Source organism: Halichoerus grypus, chromosome 3 (genome assembly GCF_964656455.1).
Source record: "Halichoerus grypus chromosome 3, mHalGry1.hap1.1, whole genome shotgun sequence".
In the NCBI taxonomy this organism is placed as follows: Eukaryota; Metazoa; Chordata; class Mammalia; order Carnivora; family Phocidae; genus Halichoerus; species Halichoerus grypus.
This window is the reverse complement of record NC_135714.1, coordinates 77,067,502-77,094,544: the sequence shown is the minus strand read 5'-3', so window position 1 is coordinate 77,094,544 and position 27,043 is coordinate 77,067,502. Positions and strand designations below refer to the sequence as shown.

General features: G+C 36.3%; 1 protein-coding gene across 9 annotated transcripts in view; it reads right to left on the bottom strand.

The window, feature by feature from the left end:
- PDLIM5 (PDZ and LIM domain 5) overlaps nt 1–27,043 on the bottom strand; it is a 204,701-nt gene that overhangs the window by 10,218 nt on the left and 167,440 nt on the right. For all 9 annotated transcript variants that reach the window (XM_078068975.1, XM_078068977.1, XM_036091933.2 and 6 more), the window contains 2 exons: nt 13,865–14,039; nt 148–328 (listed from right to left, as the gene is read on the bottom strand). In XM_078068975.1, coding sequence (XP_077925101.1) covers nt 148–328; nt 13,865–14,039 — 356 coding nt within the window. The remainder of the gene's footprint in view (nt 1–147; nt 329–13,864; nt 14,040–27,043) is intronic.

Sequence of the window (27,043 nt, the reverse complement as noted above, 5' to 3'; positions counted from 1 at the left end):
TTTGCTTTACAATAATAAACAGTGATGAAAACAGAGAGGGGATCAAGCAAGAAGAAAATAAAAAGGAAAACTGATGGAAGGGTTTCATAACAAAAAAATTATTGTGCTTTAAAGCTCACTCAGAATAAACAGGTTTCTGATACTTACTCCGAGGATCTTCCTTTGGCATCGCCCACATTCAGGAGCAAAGAATTTCTCATAGCACAGCTCACAGTACAGGGCTCCCTTCTCCTCTACAAATCCAATGTAGGCCATTGTATTTTTGCAGTGAGCACAGTTAAATTCTTCTGGATGCCAAGATTTCCCTAGTGCCACTAGGAATGGTCCCCTGCCAGAAGAAAAGAGATCAAGTTGGCTGGGGAATAAAAGTTTCTTAAGTTAGCTTGGACAGAACCTCTTTTATGCAACATCCAAACAATTAAATACTTGCTCAATTATCCTTCTCAAGGGCTGAAAACATGGGTGCTGTAAATTTACATAGGAACTCTGAGCACTTATGTGATGAGAAAAAGAGGGAGGAGTAAAAAGCACTTAAGGGATTCTTTCGAGGAAGGCCATTTCCCCCACTTTTTTCCATCTTCAAGAGATTTGGTTATGTTTTTTGAGCTGCAATGAGTGGCTCTGTCTGTATCATGATTATGATTGAGAATGAGGATGTTAACTCCAACAGAAAATGAAGTAACCAGGAAAAAACAGATGACTTAGGCAGAGATGAGAATTTGACATTTCTATAAAATAAACAAAAGAGAAATCTCAATTTGGTAATGTCAGAGTCTTAAAACTCATAGCAATTATTACCTGAGGAAACACTGCAATCCATTTCTGTTCCCCACACATTGTTTCATTACTTATTTCTCAACTTTATCAAGCATATCAAACGTTTATGACTCCTCTAAATAGACTATGGAAACTGTCAACTGGATATTAGAGACTGCTTTGAAGCTACTTAGGAAGGTTTTATTTAATTAAAACATGACTGATTTTTAATGCACATTTGTATCAAGGTAACAAATGTTTGTAAAGAGATTTTTTTCCATTAAATACTATACAGTCATGAACTGATAAGATGGGTTTGGTTTGCTTGACAGGAATCCATTATGAAGCCTTATCTAGTCACGAAGCCTGCAGAAATGGACCATTCTAGCCTCTGCAACATACTTTTCAGTAGCTCCATCACACTAATCTCTATACACAGAGTGGCTTTACCTCCAAGGCACTTTTACACTTATCCAATTTGTCCAGGCAACATTCCTGTGAGATAGACCAGGGCAGTTATTTCAAACTCAGTTTAACCGATGGACAAGCTGAGATACAAAATGTTCAAAAGATACGACAAATATCATAAAATCACTGACTGAGTGAAGGCCAGAAGCTGAATTTCCTGATTTCTAGCACACTGGTGTGGTCAACTTATACTCTGCTTTTCATCATTACTGTCAATTATCATCACTGAGTGACCACAGGGTAATTGTCAGTAAGCACGGATGCCTGACTTCTAGGCAGATTATTAATAGGAAAAGTCACAGTAATGAGCATCACAAAATCGGAGCATTTTCTCGCCTTTGACAATAACACAAACCTTAGTATTCAGTAACTATTTCTCATTGGGAAATTCTTTGCAAATACCTTGATGTTTACTCAGAACCAGCACCTAATTCTGCAAGAGTCAAAAAAGTAAAAAGGTTCTTGATGAATGATAAAAATGTGTTCTGTGAGGTATAAGAGGGTATTTTCTAGCCTCATTTTTTAACTTATTTTTTTTGTTTTTTATTAATAACATGATGCCAACTCTTATCAGCTAGAGCATGCAGTTCTCTTAGCATTTGAGACAAGTAGTTTATTATTATTTTTTAAGCTTTAGGGCGCCATAAGTTTTGTTATCACTAACAAGGAACGTCTTTGTTAACTAATTCCTGACAGGAAAAAAGGGCTATAGATCATTTAGTCTGTAACCAAATGTTACTTTGGGTAGGTTGTCCCTCAGTTTTTAACTGGATTATAAATAACAGTCCTACTCAACAAGTTCCTTCCTCTCATTTTCTCAATATGTATTTGGCATGTAGTTTACCTTCAAAGATAAACCAAGGAGTCACAGTGCTCAAAGCTAGACAAAGTTTTATGAGTGTGCGGAGCTTTTCTACCAAGTGGGTATCTGTTATAAAAGCTTGAAAAATCTGCCAGGTTAAATTTACTGTGACCACAATATAGGGATGGTAGAACTTTGCTATCATTTGTTTGGACACTAAGGCATATTCCAGAGGATTTGTTAGGCTGAATTTTTTTTTATTAGGGCACATCTTCAGCTCCTCCATAGGCTGGATGGCCCCTTGAGGCCAGTATCCTTATTTAGCTTTCCAGATTGCAAAAGTCAATCCAACCTCAAACTCCATACTCTATCAAAGTGTTGTATGCACTTGGAGTAAAGAAAGAGCTTTACTACTGGAACATGGCTATCAGTGCCACCAAATATTTAACAAAATTCATCTGAGGAAAAAAAAAAGACATTTAAGAACAACTGATTCAGGAACACATAATCCATTTTCTTTTTTTTTTTTTAATTTTGTTATTGTTATGTTAATCCCCATACATTACATCATTAGTTTTAGATGTAGTGTTCCATGATTCATTGTTTGTGCATAACACCCAGTGCTCTATGCAGAATGTGCCCTCTTTAATACCCATCACCAGGCTAACCCCTCCTCCCACCCCCCTCCCCTCTAGAACCCTCAGTTTGTTTTTCAGAGTCCCTCGTCTCTCATGGTTCGTCTCCCCCTCCGATTTCCCCCGCTTCATTCTTCCCCTCCTGCTATCTTCTTTTTTTTTTTCTTAACATACATTGCATTATTTGTTTCAGAGGTACAAATCTGAGATTCAACAGTCTTGCACAGTTCACAGCGCTTACCAGAGCACACACCCTCCCCAGTGTCCATCACCCAGTCACTCCATCCCTCCCACCCCACCCCCCACTCCAGCAACCTTCAGTTTGTTTCCTGAGATTAAGAATTCCTCATATCAGTGAGGTCATATGATACATGTCTTTCTCTTGTTTGACTTATTTCGCTCAGCATAATACCCTCCAATTCCATCCACGTCGTTGCAAATGGCAAGATCTCATTCCTTTTGATGGCTGCATAATATTCCATTGTATATATATACCACATCTTCTTTATCCATTCATTTGTCGATGGACATCTTGGCTCTTTCCACAGTTTGGCTATTGTGGACGTTGCTGCTATAAACATCGGGGTGCATGTACCCTTCGGATCCCTACTTTTGTATCTTTGGGGTAAATACCCAGTATTGCAATTGCTGTATCGTACGGTAGCTCTATCTTCAACTTTTTGAGGAACCTCCATACTGTTTTCCAGAGTGGCTGCACCAGCTTGCATTCCCACCAACAGTGTAGGAGGGTTCCCCTTTCTCCGCATCCCCGCCAACATCTGTCATTTCCTGACTTGTTAATTTTAGCCATTCTGACTGGTGTGAGGTGGTATCTCATTGAGGTTTTGATTTGGATTTCCCTGATGCCGAGCGATGTTGAGCACTTTTTCATGTGTCTGTTGGCCATTTGGATGTCTTCTTTGGAAAAATGTCTGTTCATGTCTTCTGCCCATTTCTTGATTGGATTCTTTGTTCTTTGGGTGTTGAGTAAGAAGTCAAACTCTCACTCTTTGCAGATGATACGATACTTTATGTGAAAAACCCCAAAGACTCCACCCCAAAACTGCTAGAACTCATACAGGAATTCAGTAAGGATATAAAATCAATGCACAGAAGTCGGTGGCACTCCTATACACCAACAACAAGACAGAAGAAAGAGAAATTAAGGAGTCGATCCCATTTACAATTGCACGCAAAACCATAAGATACCTAGGAATAAATCTAACCAAAGAGGCAAAGGATCTGTACTCAGAAAACTATAAAATACTCATGAAAGAAATTGAGGAAGACACAAAGAAATGGAAAAACGTTCCATGCTCATGGATTGGAAGAACAAATATTGTGAAGATGTCAATGCTACCTAGAGCAATCTACACATTCAATGCAATCCCTATCAAAATACCGTCCACTTTTTTCAAAGAAATGGAACAAATAATCCTAAAATTTGTATGGAACCAGAAAAGACCCCAAATAGCCAGAGGGATGTTGAAAAAGAAAAGCAAAGCTGGCGGCATCACAATTCCGGACTTCCAGCTCTACTACAAAGCTGTCATCATCAAGACAGTATGGTACTGGCACAAAAACAGACACATAGATCAATGGAACAGAATAGAGAGCCCAGAAATGGACCCTCAACTCTATGGTCAACTAATCATTGACAAAGCAGGAAAGAATGTCCAATGAAAAAAAGACAGTCTCTTCAACAAATGGTGTTGGGAAAATTGGACAGCCACATGCAGAAGAATGAAACTGGACCATTTCCTTACACCACACACAAAAATAGACTCCAAATGGTTGAAAGACCTAAATGTGAGACAGGAGTCCATCAAAATCCTAAAGGAGAACACAGGCAGCAACCTCTTCAACCTCAGCCGCAGCAACTTCTTCCTAGAAACATCGCCAAAGGCAAGGGAAGCAAGGGCAAAAATGAACTATTGGGACTTCATCAAGATAAAAAGCTTTTGCAAAGCAAAGGAAACAGTCAACAAAACCAAAAGACAACCGACAGAATGGGAGAAGATATTTGCAAATGACATATCAGATAAAGGGCTAGTATCCAAAATCCATTTTCTAGATTTAATAAAATATGTGTTGAAATCAAGTCAGACCAGCAGAGAAGGAGGTTCTGCAACTTACAGCATATTGGGCCTGACCCACTCCACAGAATTATTCCCTTACCGACCAGCGTGATACCATCAGTCTGCACTGACACTTGTCATAGGACATAGATCTGTAACAGTCACCCTTGCTCTTCCTCTAAGTTACTGTTGAGAGTGTTATTTGTTAGTCACACAGGCTCATTTTCATGTGGACTCCTTGGAGAAAGTCCTTTCAGGTTTTTGTAACAAGAACAGTTTTGCTTCTTTTGAGCAATAGGTTTGTTTTTTTACTCATTGTAGAGTAAAGTTAAAAATTAACTTTCTTTTTTTGTTGACCACTAGAAGGCTTAAAGCCGAATTTAGACTAACCATAGGCAAGTCCAGTCTCAATGGCAAATTTTTGTCCGGTGTTCATTTTTAATGGTCCCACTCATGATTTTCATTCTTCTTTTGTTCCCTTTTATAATTTAGGAGATTTTCTTATATTTCATGTATTTCTAAAAGTGTTTTTAAAAGGTTTCTAGAATAGTTTCTACTGCAAATGAATTAAATTTAATTAAATCATCCATTAAGATAATATCTTTAAGACATTTCCTTAGTTCCTTATCAAATTTGAATTGTGAAATGTCTTAACAACAGTAAAGAAACTCCCTCTGCACCTTTAAAAACTGAACTGAAAATGACCCTTGCTCCTGCCAGATCTCCTTTCTTAAACATGCCCAGTGAAGGCACTGGCCTGGCGGCCGGGTATTCCCCAACCAGGCTGAAAGAGCATCTTTCCCCTCATGCCCTTGAAGTCATGTATAGATTAAACACTAAAATCTCTTACGCATAACGAGTATTCTCTTCTCTGTGTTAGCAGAGATTGATTTAACAAATTCATTAACACCGGATTAACACTGAAGAAGTTCTCCTTGTTCCAGGCAGGACTGGGTTTCCGTTTGTGAACTCAAAGTGGAATTAAGTCAGCCTCTACCTCTTACTGTACTCTACCCCATGGCCCTTCCCAAATACTCCTGGACTGACAAAGGAGAGGACAGGAAAGAGTTAAAGCCCTGGCTGGCCGAGAGAAGGGTTATCCTATCTCATGAAACTTTTTACCCTGTTCATCTTCTGTGAGACTTATGCCAAAAAGAAAAAAAAGGAAAGGCAGGAAAAGATGTCAAAAGGAACAGCTAAGAAAACATATAGTGAGAAGGTGAGAAGGACTGCAAATTTCAACTGGCATAATCTAACAGGGATTCAGCTTCAAAATCCAATGCTTGCTTCTTGCCTCTATTATTTAACTCGAATAATAAAGCTCAGTGACAGAAATTAGCTCTATAAATAGATGAAGAAAATATCAACAGGTACCTAACACTCCTAAGATCATGTGGATGATGAACTGTAAAGCTGGAATTCTCCAAGGCCCAGCTATTACATATTAAAAATTGTATTTGACCAAAAGTTACTGCGTCAATAGAAGTTAAAAACAAAAAAAGCTAAGAAAACAAAAGTTAAAAACAAAGCCACATAAAAAACTCACTCATGCTCAAAAATAAAAATGGAATCTGATACTCCACTTAATTAGATATAATAATAAAAATGTATAAACCAGTTTTATATTATGGTCAAATTTTGGGAAGGGCCTGGCATGAGCAAAGAATCCAAGAACAACAGAACCAAAGGAAGAGTTTTCGGAAACAGAAAAGCTTACTGGAAGAAACTGTGCACACACAATCAAAAATACAAAGATACATGCAAGAAGAGAGAGTAAGAGAGAATGAAACACACTTGAACATAATAGTAAAACACACTAGCAAGACTTATAATACTCAAAATTAGCAATATTAATAATCCTTCCTAAAATTTAGAAGTGCCGCATTTTTGATATCCTTAATTCTTCGTTTCCAGTAAATTATGTCCGAACTTTCCAATTTGGAGCATTAAATAATATAGTTCCACCTTCATTGAGTATCATCTTTACTTACTGTAAGCCCTTTAAAATACTGCATTTAAAAGGTTGTGAGGTCAACTATAGCTTTTTATTTTAAAGACATAAATGACTCACTGTTCAAGAATAAATGCATGAGTAAATGAGCCTGAACATAACAGTGAATAAAAAAGACAAGTTCTAAAAAAAAGTAATATTAATTGATAATTCTTTAAGTCTATTGGAGATAATTACACTCAATTATTTATATTGGTTATTACAAAACCCACAAAACAGAAAAATGTGTTTCTATATATTAAGATGAATGAGAGATAATTTCAACTTGGAGAAACTGTTATCATACATTCCTCCAAGTATTTTTAAAAAGTTCATTTATCAGTGAACAAGTATTTACTAAATACAACGATATATGCCAGACACTGCTATAGGAGTAGAAAATATGGCAGGAAATAAAGCCAGGAAAGGCCCTGCTCACACAGAACTTCCATTCTAGCATGAGGGAGAAACAACAAGCAACAATTAAAAAAAGAGGGGGGGGGTATGTTAGATTTTAAGTGCTGAGGAGGAAAAATGAAGCAGGGAGGGAAGATAGGGAGACTGTGTATGGTGGTGGGGGAGTGGAATTTAAACAGGGTGGCCAGGGATACCCTGATATTTGAGTAAAGACCTGAAGGAGACAAAGGTGAGCTACGCAAATATCCAGGGGAAGAGAATCCAGGCAAGGGAAACCGCAAATGCAAAGGGCCTGATAAAGGTGCCTGGGGAGTCTGAGAAACAGCAAGAAGGCCAGTATGCCTGGAGCAGAGGAAACAAGGAGGAAATTACCAAGTAATAAGGCAGAGAGATAATGAGGTGGTGGTGGGGTGAGGGTGACTGTGTAGGGCCTTTAGGCCATTGTAAGGATTCAGACTTCCACCAAAAGTGGAAGCATTATGGGGTTTCCAGCGAAGGAGTGACATGATCTGATTTATGTTTTATCAGGATTCACTCTAGCTACTGTGTGGAGAACAGACAGGTAAAAGGCAAGGGCAAAAGCAAAAAGGTTAATTAGTAAACAACTTCATTATCCCAGGTAAGAAATGATAGTGGCTTGGATCAGGGTAGTAGCAGTAGTACAAACAGGAAGAAAGGTTCAGATTCTGGGTATACTTAGAAATCAGAGTCAAAAGGATGTGCTGATAGATCACACGAGGTCTGGGCAATTTAGAGAACAGAGCTACCACTAACCAAGAAGAGGGAGACTGGGGAGGAGATGGTATGTTAGGCAGAATTCTAATATGGCCCTTAAGATACCTGCCTTCTGGTGTACATGGCCTGTATGATCCCCTCCTCTAGAGTGTGGGTGGAACCCGTGAAGACGATGGGACATCACTCCTGTAACTAGTTTACTTTAGGATTATGCAGATGTAATGTGAATTCCCCAATAAGTTGACACGGAGTTAATTAAAAGATTGTTGTTTAGGAGTATATTAATTGCCACATACTTGTGAATTTTCCAAGTCTTCTCTTATATATTTCTAAGTTCACTCCATTCTGGTCAGAGAACATACTCTATATGACTTCAGTCCTTTTACATGTATTGAAACTTATTTTATGGCTTAACATGTAGTCTATCCTGGAGAATGTTCCATGTGCTTGAGAAGAATTTATGCCCTTCTGTCGTTAGCTGGGATATTCTACAGATGTCTGTTGAGTCTAGTACATAGTGTTGTTCAAGGCTTTTTGTTGACTTTCTGTGCAGTTGTTACATCTGTTCTTGAAACTAGGATACCAAAGTTTCCAACTATTATTGTTGAATTATTTATCATTGTTCTCTTCTATTCTGCCCGTTTCTGCTTTGTGTATTTTGGGGCTCTGTTATTAGGTGAATATATATTTATAATTGTTGTACCTTCTTAACGGATTGGACTTTTTATCATTATAAAATGTCCTTCTCTCTTTCAACACCTTTTTTCTTAACGGCTATTTTATCTACTATTAATACACATAGTCACTCCGGCTCTCTTTTGGTTACAATGTTTACATGGTGTATCTTTCTGTACACTTTTAGGTTCAATTTATTTGTGTCTTTTAACCTGAAGTGTCTGTTATAGGCAGCATATAGCCAGATCGTCATTTTATCTACTCTACAATTCTTTCAATTAGAATGTTTAATCTATTTACATTTAATGTAACTGCTGATAAGTTAGGAATTATGAGTGCCATTTTGTTATTTTTTTCTCTATGTCCTACATTTCTGTTGCCTTTCCTACATAAAAGAATGAAAAAAGAATCAAGGTCATCAGCTGACAGTGAAAATGGGAAATAGGTTATTAGAGGCTTCAGGAGAAAAAAGACGATATAAAGTGGCTTCTGGGAGAGTGGAAAAGTAAACATACTAGGGAAATAAAGCAGATTTTTGTCACTATTAAGAACACACCTGAGATTAACAGTCATGAATTTAAAGTGACACTGGTTAGTATGGTTGTGGGTTTCCTTCCAGTCACATCCACTTTCAGGTGTGGGCACAGAGTAAACCAAGAGCAGATTTTATCTGGCCTAGTGGTTTCAGTTAAAGTGAATATGACGAAATGAGTGATGGGCAATGGAATTGAGGATATATAAAGGATACTGACTAATGACTATGGAATTCAGACTAGATAAGAAGGGAAGTGAGGATATTGGGACCCAAGGGACAGTAAAAAGGTATTTGGATCAATGAATTTGAGGTGTTGGGAGGCAGGGAGTGGTCAAAGGATTGCTGGAGTTGAAGTAATAGGGAGAGAGTGGAGATATATAGGCAGCGGTTCTTGAAGTAGAGTGAGCTGCTTAGAAATGAGATTATGAAGGAAATGTAGTTAATGGTAAAGACGAGGTCTAGGATACGAATGAAAATTGGTGGCTTTAGTTAACTGGAGGGATCACTAAAGTAGAAGATGTCAGAGAACTGAGAGACCTGGATATTAGAAGGATCATATGATGAAATCACCAACATGGATTTCCATTATTAATATTATTTTCCTGAGGCAAGATTAATTTTTCAATTTTACAACTGTGACAATTTAGAACCCTATAGATACTCATGATTTTCCTAAGTACCATGATTCAGGACTCCTTACTATGGATATAAGGGCAATACGTATATCTTTCATATATTACTGTGAGAGTATGATGTACCTCTCACAATGCTTAACATTATTACATTATGGTTATCTGTGCCAGGGCTTTGGCTTTTCTATCAGATTATAAAATACATGAAAATTATCTCACAAGCTTATAAAGAATTAAATGGGAATTCAGGTAAAATTCTTAGCACAACATTTGACATATGCTAAGAACACATTAAACAATTACTATTATTATCCAAAACCAGGATCTTAATGGCACCATGATATTAGCTGAACATCTGTGTTCTTTCCAATTTTTCACTACAGTAAATCTGAAATATTGGTCTATATATCTTGCTCATAAAACTTGTTCTGTGTCTTTGGTTGTTTCCTTAAATTCAGGGGCTAACACGTTACAAGAAACTTTCTATTTTCAAGTGAAATTTTAACCAAAAGGGAGATTAAATAAAACCTATTAATAAGGGAATGCTGAGAGACTGAAATGCATAGTGAGACAAGCAAAAACCTCTGCTGGCCTCTCCTTGGGGTAACTGAGATGGCCCGGTATGAGGAAAGTTTGAGAACCACTGGCAAGAAACAGACGAGTAATGTTAAAAATCTCTCTCTCACTGAAATAAACCATGGGTTGCCTCAACATCATTGTTCTGGTGCTATCCTGCAGGCAATACAAACAATAGCACTGTGGCTATTTCTTTTAAGCATACCATAGCTAAGAAGAAATTCAAGCACTATAAATCCTGTACTTTCTTCACAAAGATGTTAAGCTAAAAGTGAATGATTTAGTCAACTCCAGGTAATACAAGTGTTGAATCGATTTTAATGCCACTAGATATAACAGTCAAGAAATAAACTAGAGTTTTCATAAACCCATTCTATCAGGGAGACTAAAATGTGGTTTTGGCTACATTAACCTGATTTTCTGTTTCCGTTTTATACCAGCACCCAGCTGTCAATCAATTCACGAGTGTAAGAGTCAAAGAAATGGTACTTCTATCATAAATGGATTGGAAATGTTCTAGAGCAAACAATCAAAGCCTCAGTAGAATTTCTTATCCATCTATAAAAGTCCACTAACTAATCAAAGATATCTATCTAGGCACAACATTCATAACTCTTTTCAAGGTTCAAATAAACCAAAAAATGTTAAGCATTACATCCAAATAAAACGTTAAGCTAGTTATAAGAGATAACTAGTTCAGCACTAACATTCAGTGATTAAGTTTTTTTAGGTTTTCCAAAAACAACAATATTGCTAAAAAAAAAAAAATTAAAATAAACTTTTCCTTAGTTTGCTTTCACTTAAAAATTTTTGAAAATTTGAGATGCTTAGAATATATATATAATAAAACAATACAAATTATAAACAAATAATATAAATTATACTGTAGAAAATAAGAAATATAAATTATAAAATGATCCTAAACTTCCCAAAGTTCGCCAGGTTACAATATTCTATATTCAAAGTATCAAGTCTGCAACTGCAGCTTGTTTTTGAAACAGGTGTCCAAGCGAATGTCACTTGATCTAACGTGTCCTTTGGTAAGCGATACTGTCACTGAGGCCAAGAACAAGAATTATGCTTTGACAAGGTCTCTAAACTGACTACAGTTTATTCAAGCTACTTTAGCATTTGAGCACCAAGCAAATGTGCTATGTTAATTACTATTATATGATCTTGACATGAACTAATCCCTGTTCCTATTAACTTCCCTAGGTAAATGAAGTTTTAATGCTTAACTGAAAACAGTGATGGGATAATCCAGAGCAAAATAAAATTTAACAGATGAGGGAACAGTAAGTGATGGCCATTCATCTTATTAACATAATATATATTTATTTCACATGGAATAGAGACTGCGCATTAAAATTACATCCTGGCCTAGCATTATAACTGAAGCCAAGGTAGGTAGGGAGGGGTAGGAATGTAATTCCTATTTAGATCTTTGTCTTTTCTCCATACTAAGTTTTTCACATGCGTTGGTACTGATGATTATAGGATGTCACAGAATTTGATAATCATGAATCAACAAGTGATAGGATTTGACAGTTTGTTAGCCTATCCAGTAATTGCTTACAACAGCACACAAAGAGCACTGACTCCTGTCTCCATAAAGGGTGCTTTTATCCAGACTATAGCATCCCTAACTAACAGTCTAGGTAACCAAAGTAGCATAACTTATAGAAATAATAAGTTAGAACTTTATTTTATTAATATTAATCCTAAAAATATAACAACTAAATACAGTTAATAATTAAAAACATACTTTTATTTATTGGAACAAAGCAGTACCACTCTAGAGTCTATTAGTTTACATACTTCTGTAAGGTAGTAACCCTACAGTCCCACTGTTAGGAAAGTGACTCTAACCAAATTGATATTATGGCTTGAACAAGTGGGTCTAGAGTCATGCATGACCTGTTCAGGTAAAATATTCACAAATGCCTTCTGTGTACTGGTTACTGTCTAGACTTGGGAAACCTCCACTGATTTTCTCCTTTTCCCCATAACCATTATTACTACTACCACTGCTACTGGCTAATTCTTTTTGTTTGTTTTTTTGTTTTTTTTTAAATTTTATTATGTTATGTTAGTCACCATACAATACATCATTGGTTTTTGATATGGTGATCCACGATCCATTGTTTGCGTATAACACCCAGTGCTCCATGCAGTACGTGCCCTCCTTAATACCCATCACTGGGCTAACCAATCCCCCCCTCCCCCTAGAACCCTGTTTGTTTCTCAGAGTCCATAGTCTCTCATGGTTAATTCTTATTAAGCAGGTACTCAATATGGAAAACACACTTAAGTGAAAAATAACAGCTTACAAAATATTGTTATTATAATTCCATTTCTGTAAAATAACACCTGTCCTTACATGTGTGTGTTTTAAAAGTGTGAACTCAAATATTCTTAGTGGTTATCTTGTAAGGTAGAATTATGTATGAATTTTTATTTTTGCTTTCTGTTTCACTATATTTTTGGAATGTTACAAATGAATGTTTAAAATAAAAAAGGTGTTTTATTTTTAATCATGTACTGTGTGCTGTGTCCTTGACACATTTATTATTTAATAGTGGTCAAGGAAAAGAGTATTTATATTTGGTTTTTAAATAAAGTATTGAGGCTTCTTGGGCTCCGTTTTAAGTATTAACTAGAAACATTATCCTAAGCAATAACGATGTAATTGAGTAGAGGAAATGCAGGTAAGTCCTAACCTTATTCAACTTTAGAGAAGCCACCATTTCAATATTTTAAAACAGGATAAATTAAAAACAAGGAGAGAGCCTGAGCAGTCATTTCAACCTACCATTTTTACTGCCAACAAGGCAACTCACAGAGGCAACAAGGTCCTGATGGTGGGATCCCTGCAGTCAACATTCTTATCTATACCTCCTAACATCTTAAAAACCACTTATTAAGAAATGCTCAGAGGTTTATTAAGTGCCAATATAGAGCACTCACTTAAGATCTCTGGGCCTTTTATCCCTCTTGGAACGTAAGAGACAATAAAACAGATTTGGATAAAAAATATTTAAAAAAGCAGGTTACGACCTAATCTTAAATTGAAAGCATTTATGAATAGACCTGAAGGTAATTATATCTTCCAGTGCTTAGGTATTCGAAAATCCAATCTTCTTTCCTCTAGGGCTCAAAGTTCTTTATTTTATGTCACTAGTTATTTTTCATCTAAATGAAAAGTCCTCACTTTTACAATTTGTAAAAGAATGAAGTTCAGATAAATGATCTTCAGGGTCCCTTTGAGTCTTAAAATTTTATTAATCTCTGAAAGGCCACACTAATCGTTATTTTTTCTTAGTTCCGATAGAGAGAAAATTGGTATTTTTAGTTTTATTTCCACAGAGTCCAGAATTACTTTTCATTATAATAGATTCTAACAAGTATATATATTCAAATTTATCTACTTCAATAACTATTACATAGAAGAATAGCAAGAATATTTTCACTAATAAAATTTCAAATCTTTCAGAATATATGTAAAAAAAAAAAATCAACACTGGTACTAAGTATTTCAAGAAAATTTCAAAAACGAATAACCAACCTGATGACCTGGGTACAGTGGGCACACATTGGAGTTCTTTTCCCTGCTGGAATGTGCTCAGCTCTTTGCACTAAAGTGTCCTGGTCACCTGACTGGGGCTGTCCCCTGGCTGAGTTGGCTGGTGCCGCTGCTCCTGACGAAGTTGCACTGTTTGAGATTCTTCCAGTGGAAAGTGCTAGGAGTTAAGACACAGAAGAATTAGCTTGAGAATAAGCCAAATATAAACTTTTTCTAATAATCAAATCAGAATATTACTTTTTTAAATAATCTATTGGTTTATTCACTCACATTTATGGAGAGGTTATATATCAAACAGTGGACTGTGACTACAGAAATAAACAGAAAAGAAAATCAAGGATTACAGCACAGTGAAAGAGTTATGACAGAAGAATGCATTCAAAGAGTTATGAATGTATAGGGTGTTGTAGGAAAAGAAGAGTCGCCTCTGCTTCCAAGAGGAGATACAGTTAAGGTGAATATTGACAGCAAGGTAGTTCTAATCATCTAGACATCTCTGCTAACCATCAATAGATTTAACTCCAAATACATCAGAGGTGTATTAAAAATCTCAATGTGTTGAAGATAATAAAAATAAAAATGAACTCACTGTATTATCTCTCTTCCTCTATTCTCTAAGTAGACTGTGAAATCGGTCACCCAATCATATAAGGTAGCTACATAAGAACCATCCTAGGACCTTCCCTCCCTCATCTGTGGTTATGATGGGTCCTGCTGATTTTATATCACAAATACTTCTTGATTTTGCCCACTCATCTCCATCCTACAATACCGTCCTGGTTTAGGTCCTAACTGTCTCCCACCTTGCTAGTCGCCAAAATGTCTTATCCTTCTTAAATGCATCCTCCCAACTGCCACCTAGGACTAAAATCTCATCAGATCACAACTCTGCAGAAGCCACTTCAAGGATCTCCCTCTTCTCTGACCACTGAAATTATTTTCTAAGCACTGCATCCAGGTCCCTCCAGGGCTCTCTGTCTGCCCCACGGCAGCTCTCATCACTCTCTGCCTCTGTCTTCATGCTGCAGCAATACCAAATGCCTCACATTTTCTTGTGACTCTCTCTAGGCACCGGTTGTCTTTACTGTCATTTTCTCCCCTTCTTTCTATGTACTTAGTAAGATTCAGGCCAAAAGTCAACTGCTCCAAAAATTTTCCCTGAAGTACCTCTCCCCACTGCCCATGCTCCATAATCCAGAGTGAGTGTTCTCTCCCACGTTCCCATAATTTTCTGTGAATGACTTTATTACTGTTTCTGCTTCATATATCTGTGTCTTTTCTCCCCCAACTAAACATAAACAGTTAAGCTCCTTGAGGGCAGGAACTATGCCTTATTCTCCACCTTAGCAACTAATACAGTGTCTGGAATGAACAAATGAATAAATTAATGAACTGGAATCAATACATAAATGAGTGAATGCAAAATCTGTGAGGGACTGAAACCAACAGGAGGCCTGCTCCTTACCAACAGGCAACTACAATGTAGTAGAAAAGAAAAGGCATACGTTAAAAAGAGGTTTAAAAAGAACAACTTTTGTTTATAATAAATAATAACATAAATTAACTACGTGTGTGTATTGACAGGCTTCATATTATAGGTGTGGTTAGAACTGGAGAAGATTAATTAGGATAACTGAAAGGATAACTCTCCCTTACCAGAATAAAGCCTGTTTGCAATGATGTCCAATTACAGATCCAGGAACCCAGCATTTATTAACACTTAGCACATCTACAGTGCTCGGTCTGGCACTTGAGCTGTGAAATGGCACTTTACAGACCAGCGAGCTTTACTATTGCCCTTGTTTCAAGTGACTCAGTGGGCTAGGAACATGTTTTCATTCCCTTATATTCACACTTTATCTTACAGAAATGGGAGAGAAAATCACTCTATACCTGCTCTTCCTTGTCACCTCATTTACTTGCATAGCACAACTTGCTCCTCTGTGGGTCTTCCATTTATATATCCAAACCCGACTTCCCTAAGGGCCACAGATATGCATTTTCAATGCCAAATTCTGTTCTTGTCTTTAAATTCAAGACATGCAAAATGGATTTCATCTTTTTGCACACATTCCCAGCTCTTCCTAAGAAGTCCTTCCTGTATGTTTGAATTCTCCCACTTAACTCAGGCACAACCCTCTGTCTCCTATGTGCCTGACAAACCCCGGACCCTAACAACTGTTCCACTGTAAATGTTCCCAAGGTCTGTCCCTCTTTTTAATCCAAACCCATGGGCTATCATGTGAGTCCCAGTCTTAAACCCCTCAAGTCTAGACAATCACAAGTCTCCTAACCAGTCTCTGTGCTACCAATCTCTTCAACCTATTCTGCCAGACTATTTTTTTTTTCAAATATACTACTTTCATCATGGTTTCTTGTTTATTCAGTCTTGAGAGTTCAGTCCCTCAAGGAGCTCACTCCAATCTTCTTTGCGGCCTTGTCTTTTATGCTCGTTCACATCCCGGTCATCATCATATTCTATTATACTTATTTAATACTTAACTTGAGCCATCACTATTTGAAGGCACTCTTGTCAAATCCTTACAACAGCTCTATGATTCAGGCAAGATTAGCATCATTTTTTTAAATTCTATCTGAGGCAAAGAATGGTTAAGAAACTGGCCCAAGGCCATGAGACAAATAAAGGGCAATCCAGAATCCAGGCAGTCCGGCTCCAGAGTCTATGCTCTTAGGCACTATGCTATAGTTTACTCACTGTCCCTTGAACATGCCAGGCCAGACCCTGCTTCTATGACCATCAGACAGTGAAATGTCTCCTTCTCCAGTGCTCCTCATAGTCTTCTCATTCTACAAGGCTCGTGCAAGTTCCATTTCCTGAGCTCCCCCCGACCCTGCTGCCCCATATTCCCTGACGATACAAGCTAGAAGTGTTCTCTTCTTCCTCTTAACATTTGCAACACCCCTGCCTGTATAATTTATTTATCAATATCTTGTAACATCTTTTCCTTCCTAAGTCAATGATAAACTCTTAAACAAAGAGGAGAAACTATATAATTCTTTCTACCCACTATCAGAAAACTGCCTCACAAATAGAAGGCAAAAAATTAATATTTAATCAAGCAACTGAAAAACGGGAAGGTTCCAAATCACTTTCATTTTGCCTTTTTAGAGAACAATATTGAGATAGATATTTTTAAAATGTGGATTAGGTTCAGGATTTCAAACAGTGGGAAAGTTACCAATTGAAAAATCTGAAGATCAGAACTCAAAGAGAGTGAAACCCTTTCATCTACCATATGCCTTTATTTTATCACATTATCTATGCATAAGCCCTAAAGTACTGAGTCACTGAGACATTTTTAGCAATAAAAGAGTGTAGTAATTCTCCATCAGTCATTGTAAAATGGGACATAATCCATCTGGTCCATGCGTTGAGGAGAAGGTACATGGGGAACTAACTTATTTAACATGAGAAGCCATTCTTAAACATGAAACATGTGACTGTGTCTTAAACACATATACTAACGCTGTAAGCTCACTGCTGTTCCTTGCTTGGAAAAAGAAGCCTTGCTTTCTGTTACTGCCCCATTTTAACTGCTCTGGATAAGATAGAAATTCCCACACCTCTGTTTTGTTGCTGTGTTGCTAGTACATTGGCCCGCACACAAAGCTACACAAGCCCTATTAATTACCAAGCCCTGAACATTTCCAAGGCATAGTTATTTCCCGTATGAATAAAGTGATGTTTCATTTCTTCAGACTGAATTTGTCACCACTTTAGCCTAGGAATGGGCAACTTTTGCACCATCAAGTTGCAAGCCCCTGGCCTCTGCTCACTTGGCTTAGTGGAGAGAGGGAGATGTAAGAAGCTGAGGTCTTGCTTCAGGGAAGGCACCACAAAATGAGCCCCGTTTCCTTAACAATTCTGTAGAGAATTGCACTACCATGCAGAGAAAAACAATCTTCCATGGGTGGTACAGAGACCGAAATACCTCACATTTATTGAACCTGTAATAAAAACCACTTTTATGTAGAAAAAATATACATCTCTTTAGAGATAATAGTTTAAAGATGACAATCTACTTATTTGTAATAAAAACAATTATTTCTTTTAAGTTCTAATAGAGCTATTAAATAGGACCATTAAATTAGCCCCATTTCATAATCTATGAATCTAAGTCACAAAAAATGTAAGTGACTTACTCAAACTGAATAATGAATGAATCAGTAGTGTCACAATGAGAACATTAGGAAGAAGTTAGTTCTTGACTCAAGTTTTCCTTTTTAACTTAGTCTTGAGCAGCTTCCATTAAATCTGGCATCTTTTGTGGCTAATCTCTACCCCACAGGGACCATGTTGGAAAATTAATTTTTATTCTTTTGTATAAAATACAGCACCACAAAATGCATCTAGAAATTTAAAGCCATTAGCTACTCTCTAAACCAATAGTGTTGGTGAGAATATCTTATTAACTTTGGAATGGTTATTTGTGAGTCATCTAAAGGTTTAGAATGACATATATTCATACCCATTTCATATTTTTGTTTTTCAGCATTACGACAGTCAAACTGAAGATTACAAAGACTATTATTAAATAAACATGAATTAGTATAAAAACCTAGCAGCATACTAGAATACTTTCTCAGTATATAATATGGAAAGTTATCAAATTAATCAAGCCACAATATGCTGAGTTGCTAGTTTTTCAAATAATTGTCATAGTGATATATTGGAGAATCCTAAGAAACAGTACAGTTTTAAAAAGCAAACAGATCCCTGACTTACTAAACATGAAATTTAACTTACAACAAAGAAATAAAGTCATCCCTTTTGGACTACAAACTATAAATTGGAAAAAGAATTTTAAAAAGTTGAACCATATGCATTAATTTAGGTAGGACACCTACCTCCTGTTGTTAGGAAAATCTTTGTGAAATATCATTTGGAAAGATAAAGTGAAAATTCTTCACGCTACAAAGATCTTAACTGCATTATTTCCCAAGCAGGTGATTCAGGTTTCCACTATTCAGCAAATCAGTTAACACAAGTTTTAGTCAATTTTATATAATTATAATAATATATGTGATATATGTAATAGTATATATTACTATATAGTATATACAGTAATTATGTACTATATAATATTATAAAATAGTGTAAGGAATTCAAAATTATCTAATTATTTACTGTATGCTTCAAAAATACCTCAGCTCACTAAAGGGCACTTGTTTATATAAATAGTTTTTGGAGAGAAAACAGAGATTAAGACCAATAGAACCCCTGGTAGCACAATGTGTGAATTCTCTGAAATCAGATGTTTTCTAACTGTATTAAGAATAAAGTGGGTTATTTGATATTTTTGCTTTCTATCCCTGCTCAGAACTCTAACCCAATACATTAAAAAAAAAAATAGTAATGAAGATTATAATGTATACATTAAACACCTGGCCAGACTGTACTTGAATAGGCATGAAATTCATCAGTTAATTCTTTGGGTTCAAGTCAAATTATTCAACTACCAATAAAATATTCTTCTTACTGATATGTAATAGGTGAAAAAATCACTACATTAGGTCAAACCTTACTTGGAAACTTAACATACATCAATTGGGGCTGGGGGGGGATGATATCCCAAAAGACAAACTAAAGTAACAATAGATGTAGCTAGCTATTTATCTTCTAAGGTAGGTTAAGATATAGTGCTTTTGAATTGCTGAACAAATCAATCATTCAGTAAAAGAGCAAGTTTAGTGTTAGAAGATGAACTGCTCACAATATGAGAAATACGTAACCTGATGATTTCTTACCACCTCCAGAGTACATCCATCCTTGGTCCAAGCCACCAACATCTCTTGCTTGACTTACTGCAGTGACTGCCTAGAGATTTTGCTTCTACCCTTGCCAACAATACAGAGGCCAGAAAAACCTAAGTCAGACCTATGCTCAAAACCCACCAACAGCTCCCTTGTAACCAATGGTCCTATAGAATCTGATTCCTGCTACCTCTCTGACCTGATCTGCCACTCTCCCTTTGCCCATTATATGCAAGGCACACTAGATTCCTTACTGCTTCTCTAAATGGCCAATATGCTTCTGATTCAGCGCCTCTGTACTTTCTCTTCCCTCCTCCTGGTAATATTTCCCCTGACTATTTGCATGGCTTGCTCCCTCATTTCCTTCAGGTTCTCTGCTCAATTTAAAAATAACCAATTTTATTAATGTGTTTTTTCCTCAACATCCTATATGAAATAGCAACCCCCTACCACAAACCAGCATTCCCTATACTCCTTAACTGGTTTATCTTTCTCCACAGTACTCATCCCCATCTAACAAATTTTATATTCTTTTTATTGTTTTTTTTAATTCTCTATCTCCCCACACCTTGAGGCCAGGGACACTGTCTATTTTGTTCATTGAAATATCTCCAGCACCTAGAACAGTCCCTGGCATATTGCTTAATAAATTCTTATTTAGAGAATGAATAACTCCAGTACCAAATTATCATCTTCCCATTAAAAGGAACCAGACTCCTTAAAGAAACTGCTAATTCTAGGATTGGGACAGAAAATAAACAGGGGAAGTCTAGAATATCTTGTCATATTAGAAAAGGAAGGAAGCTATCAAAGACTACTAGAGTTGTATCAAATGGACTTCGAAGAAGCAGATGAGACTAAGCATTAATAAGGATAATAACCATGGACTAAAATACTTCAAATATGTTTAACCCCACGAGCTCACAATGATTCTGAAATTTAAAAACAAAAAAAACAAAAAACCATTAGCATTAATCATCTGTAGAGGATGCTAAGGAAACAATTATTTTAAAAACCAGTAAAATTTAATAAAGAAAAAGAATCAAGCTTTAACAATTTATCAGTTTATAACTGATATGTTTCATTTATATGCCATTCACTCCCCTGCCATTTCTGAACTATTTTGAAGCAAATTCAAGATCTATTACTTAATCCTTAATATTTCAATATCATCTCTAAAAGAACACTTTTTACAAACCTAACCATAATTCCATTATCGCATCTAAAATAAAACAAAATTTTCCTTAACATCATCAAATAACCAATTTTCAATTTTTCCTGACTAACCCCTGTATTAGTATTCTATTGTTGTCTATTGGCTTAACAACAACACAAGCATATTGCTTTATAGTTCTCCTACACAGATATTACTGAGCCAAAATCAAGGTGTTGGCAGGGCTGTTTCTTTCTGGAGGCTCTAGGGGAAATTCATTTCCTTGCCTTTTCCAGCTTCTAGAGGCTACCCAAATTCCATGGTTCATGGCCCTCTTCTGCCACCTCAAAGCCAGCAACAAGCTCTCATACTGCATTACTTTATCCCCTGCTCTCTTCTGCTTCCCTCTTCTAAATCTAAAGATCCTTGTGATTATGCTGGGCTCCCCAGGATAATGCAGGATAATATCCCCATTTTAAGGTCAGCTGATAGCATTCGTAATCCCATCTTCATCCTTAGCTCACACCTGTGACATGTAATATAACATATTCGTTGAGTTCTGGGTATAAGGCATGGCCATCTTTGGTGGGTGGGCATTATTCTGCCTACTACATACATCCCAACCCAGTATTAATGAGGATCCAAATAAGGTCCACTTGTTATATTTGGTTATATGCCTCTGAAATTGCTTTAGTTTATAATCCCTTTCATCTCCCCACCCTTTTCAATATACATGTAGAAGAAACCAAGTCTCTAGTTATATATGTGTGCGTATTTGAACTTTTTTCTATAGTAAAAACTTAAAGAAATATTTTACACATACTAAACTGAATTGTTTCATCTTTATAACACTATAAGGCATTAATATTACTATTTAATAGATCAAGATTATAAAGCTCAGAAAGGATAAGTGACTTGACCAAGGACATGTAGAGCAATAAAATGAGGCAAATGTTCTTTGAAACATATTATGTACCAAATAATTTTCTAGTCGTTACCACCCTGAAAAAGAGAGACATAATTTCTGCCCTCATGAAGTTTAAAGAAAGTTACAGACCAGTAAACAGTCAATTATGTTATAGTGGGTTAAGTGCCAGAATGATGGAAAGATAATGAGTAATTATAGATCTTCATTCAGTCAAGTATACACTGAGAGCCTAACAATGTGACAGGCACTGTCTTATGTATGGGTACACAGCAGGGGGCAAAACGTGAATAATCCTTGTCCTCACGGAGCTCATAGCTTTTTTGCCCCCCTTTTTTTTTTAGTTGGAGGTGCCTGTGGTTCATCTAAGTACCAATAGTCTATTGAATATATGAACTCAGGAAAAAGATCTGAGCTAGAAGAATTGATTCAAGAGTCATTAGCATATTGATGACATTTGAGGCTGTGGGAGTTAATGAGATTGTTCAGGGAAAGTGAGAATGAAAACAGAAGAGCTCCTAAGGGTAAGGCAAATAATATAAATACTTTGGGAACACAGAGAGAGGTAGGAGAAAAACCAGGAGAGTGCATGATGTAAGCCAAAGGAGGAGAGCGGAGAATTTGGGATTTAAAACCATTTCTGTCTGACTCCAAAGCCTATGCCCCTATGCATTCATTCATCAAATATTTATCATTTACCCAGGGTGTCAAACTCTTTGCCAATCACTGCAATGACCTAGGAAAATATGAAGGCAGATCTCCTCAAATGTGGTCTAAAACCTGGAAGTTCTCATTTCTGGATCAGTTTAGAAGGAGACGATAGTGATAACTGAGATGATTAATTTCTGCTATTTTAATTTCCTTAATGAGCCTGCCAGGATAAATTTAGGAATAATGTATGAAAGCACTGTTTTTTATTTGCCCTGGTATGCCTAACAGCTTAGATTATCACTTTTAAGCCCTTCATGTATTCTTTAAAAGATGAGTTTCCTACAGAGATCTAACTTTCTTTTCCTAAACCTAGCTGCCCATACTTTTCAGCCATTATAATTAATGGCTGTAAAGTTCTTGAAATAAAACATATGGATAAAAGGCTAGATTCTTGATGTTTTGAGAAAGATATATACATTTAAGAAGATGCACATAACTGCTTCAGGAGGGAAAATGAAATTATAGATCTAGTACTTTTGCTAATGACAAATAGGCTTGAGCATCTGAATGTTAAATTCATTTTTTGTTGTACAAACTCTACATCATTGTGGAATACTTCAACTACTACATTTGAATTAAGATAAAGCAGCAGAGAAAGTCATGCCAATAAATCTAGGTATAACCATAAAATATTTTTCTAAATCCCGTAATATTTCATTCTTATTAAGTCAGAAATAAGGCTGATACCAAGAATCCTAATGCTCCCTCCCCAAAAGGAAAAAGACAAATGTTTACAGACTCAACAAGACAGAAGTCATATGTGAGGTTTTATGGTGTGAAAAACAACTGGCTCAAATGCAAGGGGTATTCCAGTTATAAACACTGAAGCTAATGTTGTACTCATATAAATAACTGGGCTACATCAAAGTGACATTCTGGCACTCCTGGGAAGATAAAGGACTGTAATTCAACATCTCAGAGAATTTGTTCACAAAGGTATGGTAGAAATTTTACACATACTAAATCGGGTAGCAATGATGGCAACACACTCGCATATTATCATGTACAGCAAGTGCTTTCTTCTCTGCCCCTCCGCCAACCATCTCAAACAGATGGTGGCCAAGAGAAGCACAGAATCCGCGCATTTTGTCTGTCAAGCTCCTTATGTTGAAAGCATAAGCAACAGTCTACTCTTCATTATCCAGGCATGAAATCATATCCAGTACAAATAGGAAAGGTTTAAAGTTAAGCCAAGATCTAGGATCAGAGGAAAGTACATTCTAGAGAGGTTTGTGCAAATTTTATTAAATGGAATCAAGGATTTTTTTATTCAATGATTAAAAGCAAAATTGACAGATTAAACTATTATCAGTTCTCTAAGCAGTAGAGAATGCTGGTATGTATGCCATAAAGAATTGGAACAGGTGCGCCCAAGGCTAAGTATCAAATATTTCCGCAACTTCAGGAGGTTAGTTTCTTCCATTAGCAACCAGCCTTTCAACTCTAAGAACCCAGATTAAACTGGATCTAGAGTGTCTTAATTAAAGTGAGCATGGGGACTTGGATTAGGTTCAGTTCTCTTCTTTCTTAATCTGTTGCATCACATGTCATTAAAATTTGGGATATATGCACTTGCCTTTTTCTCCCAACTAGCTGACCTTACACAGAAAACTTCCGTTTGATCAGAGTTACAAGCAAAAGAAACCCAGTGTGTACCCTGCAGATAAAGATATGAGATCTTAAAATATCTGGCTTTGCCATCATTCAATTAGAAATCAACACTTTATTTATCAGTTATATATAGAATTTTCTAACTAATCTCAATAGCACTGTTACAATTTCTAATTTTACAATGGGAAGACAAATCCTGCTCTAACTGTGGGTGGTCAATGTGTTTCATGTTTAAGAAAAGGCAGGGGGAAGGGAAGGAAAGAGGAGAAGGAGTAATAAAGAAAAAGAAACAAAAAAAAAAAAACTCAGATAAATTATTAAAAAAAAAAAAAACAAATCCAAGGCATCATTCACAACCTCGAGAATACTAAGAAGGATCACTGGTGAACTCATACAGAATCTAAGCTAAGAATTTATTTAAAGTATTAAATTTGTAAAATCTTGCTCATATTTGGATGAGAAAACTGCAAAGAACATATATTAAAATTAGTTATACTCACAATATACCTAGAGTTTTGACATATCTTATTTCCAAAGTAACATAAAACCCAAATGGGCTTTTACCATCTTCCCACCAATTTTCATCTATTTATATTAATGAGAAAGCAGTCTAGTCTCAGAAATAAAGGAGAAAAGATACCTCAGGTTTGAGTTGCTCATATAAATAGAATTCTTTTAATGTAGGGAAAAAAAAACAAAACCCTGAAGCAGAAAGAGGAATAAAATTTAAGGAGCATTCCCCATGTCAAATAATATCAACAATGTCTCTCATGATGAATACATGTTACGGGAAAACTGAAAACTTGGGATACTCCTTACATTTCTCTTACTACTACCACTAATTCTCTAAGATAGTTCTCTCAATTAAAGCCATTAGATCTCTGAAATAAATGACACTTTATTATCATTATCCAAAGTTATGTTTGAATTTCACATCTTTTAAAAGCAGAGAACAACGCTCAGCTACTTTATGCCGGAGGAAGCAATACATCTAGCGTAATGATAATGTTAAGATAACACTTGGGCTCCTCGTTCTGCTAATTTCTAGCTCCATGAACGCAGAAATGTTTACGTTTCCTCACCGGTAAAACAGCAACTACCTCAAAACATGGTAGGCTTAAATGAGGTGGCATAAGTAAAATGTTTACATACATTTTCTTGAATGTGTAAGAAATGCTTCACAGATGTCAATTATTATTACACTCTGACATAAGATCTTATGTGGTTAAGGGGTGCCTGGGTGGCTCAGTCGTTAAGCATCTGCCTTCGGCCCAGGATCCTCGGATCAAGCCCCGCATCGGGCTCCCTGCTCAGTGGGAAGCCTGCTTCTCCCTCTCCCACTCCCCTTGCTTGTGTTCCCTCTCTAGCTGTCTCTCTGTCAAATAAATAAATAAACTCTTTAAAAAAAAAAAAAAAAGATCTTATGTGGTTAAAAAAGTAAAGTATCAACTCATTCAATAACTACTTAGAAAACACACACAAAATTTAGATCTAGAACTCCTGGATGAAAGATACACCCAAGAATAAGATACCTGCCCCAAAGAGTTTATCTTCTCACAGGTGATGTTCACAAACAAACAGGCAACAGAGTGCCTTCAGATTAGTGTTGTCAAGGGTGCTCGAGACACCAAGGAAAGTTTGCATCTACTATACAGATTTATCAAGCATAATTTTTCTTATTCCTATGATTTAAACCTAGGTTTGGCAATTTTTTTCCGTAAATGGCCAGAGAGTAAATATTTTAGGTTTTGTGGGACATATAGTTTATGTTGCAACTACTCAACTTTGCCATTGCAGTATGAATGGAGCCACAGACATCATGCAACAAATGTAAATAAAGGAGCATGGCAGTGCTCCAATAAAACTTTATTTACAAAAACAGGTGGTGGGCCATATGTGACCAAGGGCCATAGTCTGCCAACCCCTGGTTTAAACCATATGCATCTATTAATAAGAAATAATAATTCTTTATGCAAATCACATATGAATAAGTCCAGGTGTCTTCCCTTAGAATAGATTTAATATTTTAATCTTAGGATGAAACAAAAATGGGGAGAAAGAAGAGCTTTCACAACTGTGCTCTTGCATCAGCAACTGGAAAGCTTCCAACACAGAAACAAATTCCAGTTTAGGGAAAAAAAAAAAAAAAAGAAGATAACTAATGGTTCTTGCTTTTATTTTTTCCTGGGAATCATGATTCTAAGCCAAAATCTATTTGTTATAAGCCAAAAGACAAAGCATATGTACATGCTTCACACCACAGTTTTGACAATGGACAGCTCCAGTACGGCCTTTACGGCAAGTGGGCTGTTTAGTTTAATGATGCCAAAATGCAGGGGAGCAGATGGTAGTAAAACGTTATTAGAAGAGATGAAACATATGCAACTGGTAGCAGTTTGCTTATTCATATAAAAATGTAAAAATGGAACCAATAAATCTATCCATCTTAGCTAAGCAAATCTAGTTATCTCGATTTATTACTGTAACGTAAAGCCTACAATGAAATTTGGGATGGTTGTAGAAACTGTAATTTCCTTTCTCACCCCTATCTTCTTTAGACTTCAAATAAAAGATAGAATTTATATCCACTTATAACTGAGATGCACATCATTCAATCTTTGATCTAATCAGATCTCATAAATACATCTGAGTCTTCCTTGGGGAAAAAAAAAAAAAAAAAAGAATACATCAGATCTCTCCAAAGCTCTGTCCATTATGAATAAATAAGCTTTTCTTTATTGCTAAAATGCAGCACACAGCAGAGGCAGGGTACAGTAAGGGTCATGTTAACTAGAATCTTAGTTAAATTTTAAAAATGGAGTTCAGATGCAAAGAAAATGTTACTTAAAGCAGACCTTAGTAGCTGCCAGTCACCTGGTTTATCCTCCCTATGCAAAGCAAGACTCCTTTCTTCAGGGAGGATTTAGTCCTCCTTAAATATAGTAATTGATATTATCTTGTGACACAAGAAAATGCACTACTTAAA